Source organism: Anastrepha ludens, chromosome 6, assembly GCF_028408465.1.
Source record: "Anastrepha ludens isolate Willacy chromosome 6, idAnaLude1.1, whole genome shotgun sequence".
NCBI classification, from domain to species: domain Eukaryota; kingdom Metazoa; phylum Arthropoda; class Insecta; order Diptera; family Tephritidae; genus Anastrepha; species Anastrepha ludens.
Genome location: NC_071502.1, coordinates 126383472 through 126390201, shown reverse-complemented (window position 1 = coordinate 126390201; position 6730 = coordinate 126383472). Strand labels below are relative to the sequence as shown.

The window sequence follows — 6730 nt, the reverse complement described above, 5'->3', positions numbered from 1 at the left end:
ATCAGTGAGTTTGGTTTGAATTACAGTCTTCCATTTTTCATTTTCAATAAAAGCTTCCAAATCATGTAGAGAGTTGAAAACATTAATCGGCACGTCACTCCTCATTTCCACAAAGGTTATAATCACGCTAATGGATGAAGCAGCTTGTATCAACGTAGGTAATGCCTCCTCAGTTTCTGCCAATTCTTCAACGGTCAAATCGTGTTCATCGTTATCTGAAATAATATTTACATATTAAATTTTTGTTTGACTATAAAAAGATAAATGCTTACCAGGTTCAGCTGGAACTCCGCGACTTTCAAAAATGCTGTTGAGAATATCTTCTTCGGATGGGTTGTCCCAAGTCTGCACACCATTATCAACATTTACGTAGTCATCAAACGATGCTTCGATATTTGCTACTTTTTTAAATGAAGACTGTAAAGCAGCCAAATCCGATATTGAAAGAAGGTCCTCCCCATCCCAATGCTCAAATGGAATCTGCATAGCATCTTTTGAAAATCCAGCCTTTTCAAAACAGTTGGCAATTGTTTCTGGTTTAACATAGACATTCCATACATTGCTAAGATTTCGAACTGCTTGCAGCAAGTCTATGGCCATAACAGAATTTCCCTCATCCACTTGAGTCAATATATTCGTTAAAATTCGTTTTCTGTAATGTTGTTTCATGTTGTAGATAATGCCTTGGTCCATTGGTTGCAGTAACGAAGTCATGTTGGGAGGAAAATAAGCGAGATGAATGTTTCTCAACTTGTCTCTTACATCTTTAGGGTGGGCAGTGCAGTTATCAACAAAAAACAACACCTTTCTGTTTTGATCACAAAATTTTTTGTCGAGTTTTACAATCCATTTCGTAAAAATCTCACTGGTCATCCATGCTTTTTTGTTAAACTCATAATCGACACCTAAAGATTTTATTATGGTATTTACTGCCAAATCCTCCGCATTTTTTAAAATCACTTCCTTATTTTTTAAAATATTTGATAAAGTGCTGGGAAGAACTCCGAATTCATTGGCAATATCTTTTTTTTTTTCTTTCCTTCATTAACTTTGTTAATCATTAATAACTTTTTTCAAGCGAAATGCTGCGTCGATGCGTCATTGTAACTTCAATCACTGAATAAAACTGTAATAGCTCAGCTCTTTCTGTTTTAATTTTGGGATTCCCCTCATTACAGTTTGTCCACATCTAACTGTAATTTTTTGTAACAGAAAACTTTTGAAAAAATTCACTATATGGAGACAAAAACTTAGGACGCTTGAATTTCCAGCTGTAAAATTTGTTCATTATATAGAAAACTTCACTATATAGAAATTCATTATAAGGAGACAAAAATACACGAAAGTAGAACGAAAAAGCAGTGTCTTCGAAACCAGTTCATTATAAGGAGAGCTTCATTATATGGAAGTTCACTGTAGAGAAGTTCGACTGTACATTTAATTGTGTGGAATGTGGAGCTTGTTCTTGCATGACTTGCACCGGGTTACAATTTGTAATTTATAGTCAGAAATGATAAAATAGAAAACTAGGCAATAAAAAAACTTGAGTATATAATGTATACTTGTGGTAAATTTGTTTTGGACAACACAAAATTATTTAAACATACTTGGCTACAAGAATGGAACAGACTACTTACTTCTTTATATTTATTTATTCCAAGGCTAAATTAAGTAAATAGTAAACGTCTTGATGTTGTTCCACGAAGAGTGGCCTACATTTTTAAGCCGACTCCGAACGGCAAATGGTTTTTTATGAGAAGCTTTTTCATAACAGATATATACTTGGAAGTTTGCGATTGCCTGCCGAAGGGCGAACGCTATTAGAAAAAACATTTTGCAGTTTGATGCAAGGAGGTTTGAACCTACATACGTACTCCCGAATAGTAGTCACACACCAACTAATTCGGCTACGGCGGCCGCAATGTCATCTTACTCTCTCAATTTAATATATTTTTCTGCAATTTTAAGAGCGCGAATGCCCAAGGTTATGCCCAAGTTTTTGTTAACTGTGTCGCAACTCATAAGCCATCATTTTCGGAAACTATTTTAATATATAATTATTTGATTGGTGAAATTAATCTCAGAGATTCGTTTTTCAAACCTATGTAACATCCCATAAATTTATTTGCAAAGGAGGTAGAATGAATTTACATTTTCAAGTTTAAATAAATATCAGATTAGTAAAAGGTACATAATCATATTAACTGCATGTACATACATAAATGCTATTGAATATATAAATATGTAATTGCATTAAGCATTTCAAAAACATTTTATTTACCATGGAAAACGCCTAGTACTAACAAATGTATGTATCTATACATGTATCATTTGTACCGTTCAAACTTGAATATATATACTATGTTCTATTAAAAAAATACAAAAAGCTAAAATTCTGAAAGTTATACCAAGATTGTGGAATGAATGTAATGAAAATTTATTATCGATAATATTTGGAGACGCTAAATTTGCAACGTCACAGCAGTTTGCGGCAAACTTTACTAAGTTTGGATAATAACTATTCCAAAATCTTATGGTGGGCATATTATTAACCATTTCTGAATTAAAGTTTTGGTTTATTATTAGAATCGAACTATTCTCAGATGCGAAGGAGTTCCATTTGACATATACATTAGAAATAATAGGATTTGCTGACTTCGCGAAATTTGCCCACATTGTCATGACAACATCTGAAATTTTTTTATCACTGGAACTCCATTCCTTTAGAAGGTTATTATTCATATACGGAACACCCCAGACAAATATTTGATCGAAAAATTTTGGTACGCCCACCCATTCTGGCAGGTCAAACAAATTAGTTTGAGGACGAGTTCTAAACAAATATGCAAAAACCGTGTTGTCTTTGCTTAATACGTTTGCCATAAAAAACAACGGTGCAATGTACATACGATCTGTATGAAAACTTACAAATGTTCTGAGGACATCTATACTCTCGCTCTGAGATGGATATACATATGTAATGGCATCGGTTATTATTCGCGAATTTGTACAATTTTCATCATTTACGGTGCTCATTTTAAGGTCATGTTTAGATACTTCATCTATGACATGAAAAAAATCATTCCCAGTTAACTTAGTATTTGTTATGTCATCAACTACGCTAAGTATATCCTCCATGTCTGTTACGCCGATTAAAGTCGGAACATTTTGGAAGCCTCCTTCTTTGAATATTTTCCCAGGATAGTCTCTAATAAAGTGCGAAGACGTATTGCTTAAACCATAATCAATTACTGGTCCCCACTCCACTGCTGGAATATTTTTTGCAAGCGTTTTTGCATCAACTTTTCGTAAACACGCTAATAACAATGATGTCGGCTTCCTATTGCAACCAAATAAATTTGATATTGAGTCCAATGAATCGCTATAGACCTTTGGATGGCGGACGGCATTTTTACTTGTAGGATTTCCAGACATCATAATTGCTGCTGAAAATCCACCTTTCGACCATTCTTCAGATATTAAATGCAATCCCACACTAATTGCTCCCGCGGAATGTCCCATTATTGTTATTTTGCTTTCATCTCCGCCGAAGTGGTTTATATTCTTTTTAATCCAAAATAAGGCAGCTGATTGATCCATCAATCCGTAATTACCTTGCGCCTCTCCATCAGCAGTTGATAGAAATCCAAAGATATTTAAACGGTATGAAAAAGTTACTACTATGATTTTTTGCTTAAAAACAACCTGAAACGGTTCAATATCCGTTGGAGCTCCATTCGAAAAATCACCAGCATGGATCCAAACAATAACTGCATATCCCTTAAGACCCGGAGATCCTTAAAATGTAAATAAAGGAAAAAGTGTATTCACCTTGATCAATTTTATTTACATATGATCATATATATTGATGCGTGTTGTTACTCTTACCATCGGGAACATAAATGTTTAAATACAGACAATCTTCATCATATGTACTATCGTAATCCTCTACGACCTTATTTCTGAGAAGTTCATGCATGATTGTATTTTTGGCAGCGGCAGGGTTTTGCCAACAAAGTGGAGCAAACTTTGTCGCATTTTGAATTCCTTTCCATTCAGACATATCCAACTCTGGTGGTGAAAAACGGGAAGCATAGGCATATCTGATTCCCAAATATGCTTTAATATTTTGTGCTCGAAACATTTTTAGGTAAGTGCCAACAATAATCCCTTGCCCTGGTACAGTTATTTGCGGAGCTTCCAAGCAATACACAAAGTTTACGAAAAATAAAAACCAAATACTTATAGCTAAATATATTTTAGCATAAAATGTATTCATTTTTTTAATATTAAACTGTATCATCGTAAGCACTTTGTCTTAAAATTATTCCTTGCAAATTCTTTGAGTTGCTTTTAAAAACCATACTATGATAAAAACTATAAGCAAGTACGTATTTCTCATAAATTCTTTTTACGCTGTTGTCATGGAATTAGAAAAATAATTTGCTCACAAAGTTTGTTGCCAGGATATTATTCATACTTACATATACATAAGGGATATAAGGCACGGCAAAGATTGCATAGACTTATGAATAATTAGGTAAGTGAAGTAAATAAGTCCAAGTTGAGTGAGTTTTCGCTATTCCAAGAGAGATTAAGTTACATTACACATTTCGTGATTTATTTTCTCCTTTGAAAAAGTTTAAAATAAAAATTCGTGGTGGTGTAGCCAAAGACCATACTGTATTGGCAAAATATGTATATCCCAGCAGAAAATTAAATCACTGGTTATATCCTGAGTGTACGCAACAGTTCCACACTTCTCTTTAGACATCGATGTTTTTAGATCCCTTCTCTGGCTTCCGTGTTGGCAATCCTGAAGATTTTATTATTTAGAAAAGGGAAAATAAACAAATTCAAAATATTTCTGCACTCAAATTTCTCATAGGATCTTTTTTACGCCCCACGAAATATTGAAGAATCTCGTTTCATCGGATTTGTGGCAAGCCACTTATATTTTCTCTGCGCCTTATGACATGATACAGCATGTCCTCAAATTAAAGTACTAAACCTTTGCCTTGACCGTAATTACAACATAATTAAAAAAAGGGTTAGCCTTTTCCAGTAATTATTATCTAGCAGCGAAATTCTTGCGGATTGTCATCTAATCTCCTTCAAAGGGGAAAATAGTCAAAAATGGAAAGTTCAAACAAGCTGGGATTAAAAGCAGACTAATTGTAACTAGCTGTGCACGATCAGATGTTTTTCCCTACTGGTAAAAAATTTTCCAAAACAAAGTGTCAGCTTCCTCTCAAAATTAACTTCCTTTACTCTTTCAATTTGCCATACTTTTCTGGTGATAACCGCACGCGAGCACCAAAAGCGGATTGATAGTTATCAAAAATTATCAGTTTAGCGAACACAACTCTTATTCAATACCTTGTTTTGTATTTGTATTTTCTTTTAAAGTAATATTTTAGTATCCAGTAAATAACGTCATGACGGCCGTCCACCGTATCCGAGTGGATTGCTACGGAACTATCATTCGTTATGGCCCGGGTTCGAAACATAGTATGGGCAATAATCACCAAATGATATAAAAGGTTTTTTAATAGCTGACCCTTCTCTACATGCATCCGCCGTTCGGAGGTGACATAAAATTGTAGGCACCTCAAATTGGAGGAGGAGCTCAGCCAAACACCTGTATATACATATATATGTATATATAACACGGCTTTCTCCGCCTTATCACTAACTATAACATCGTCCAAGCTTTAGTGTCTTGCTATAGAGCGGCCGACCGATGTGGGCTTTCTTCGTTGTATTTTTCTGCGAAACTTACTGCGGGATATGTGATTAAATCCAGTCATATTCACGGTCGCGGTAGCCGAATGGGTTGGTTCGAAACTACCATTCGGAAATCGGGGTATGTTGGTTAGAATTTCTGTGAAACACCAAAATAAAGAAAACGTTTTTTCTAATAGGGGTCGTCTCTCGGCAGGCAATGGCTAATCTCCGAGTGTATTTCTGCCATGAAAAAGCTCCTCATAAAAAAAATATCTGCCGTTCGGAGTCGACTTAAAACTGTAGGTCGCTCCGTTTGTGGAACAAAATCAAGACGCATGCCACAAATAGGAGAAGGAGCTCGGCCAAACACCCAAAAACGATGTACGCGCCAATTACATTTATATACATATATATATATATATATATTTATATCAGTTGTAATATTGCGTGTATTTAAAAAGTTAAAAAAAAAAAAACACCTATTTTTTTCCAATACGTTTAATTATTATAAGATTCCTCGCATATTTGGACAGCAGTTGCTTTTGCAAAAAGAACATAACAATTAAAAATCTTACAAAATACAAATATGAAATGTAGGATTTTTAAATAAAACCTGAGCCTGAAATTACTTTTCCACATAACTTAAAATACAATATTATGTTTGATAATTTATCCATTTTACAAACCTTTTATACTAACGGATTAACTTGCTTTAACCTAGTCTTTTTTATTGATTTATCTGATGTTTCCAAAAATTTACCTTCTTCAAATTTCGTCCTCCAATAATTCGATTTTTTTCAATTAGACGAACTCAATTGGTAATGTTTCTATTTTGATATGGATTTTATGCGGCTTTCATTTAGGAACATTCTAATAACAGGATGCGGACAAAATTCAAAAAAATTCTAAGCAAGCAAGAAAATGAAAGCCCAGAAACGAATAATAAATAATTCTCTTGTCTTCGTAAAGTTCAGCATTTCATCCAAGGGAATTAAATAGAACT

The 6730-nt window shown here is 34.1% G+C and overlaps 1 protein-coding gene across 1 annotated transcript; it reads right to left on the bottom strand.

Annotated features, from left to right (window-relative positions):
- Nucleotides 1-2289: 2289 nt before the first annotated feature.
- LOC128866603 (cholinesterase) lies at nucleotides 2290-4410 on the bottom strand. Its single transcript, XM_054107468.1, has 2 exons — nucleotides 3889-4410; nucleotides 2290-3797 (listed from the first exon to the last, which is right to left on the bottom strand). Exons 1-2 carry the CDS (start codon nucleotides 4301-4303, stop codon nucleotides 2341-2343), a joined length of 1872 nt encoding a protein of 623 aa, XP_053963443.1. The 5' UTR covers nucleotides 4304-4410; the 3' UTR covers nucleotides 2290-2340.
- Between the last annotated feature and the right edge of the window lie 2320 nt (nucleotides 4411-6730).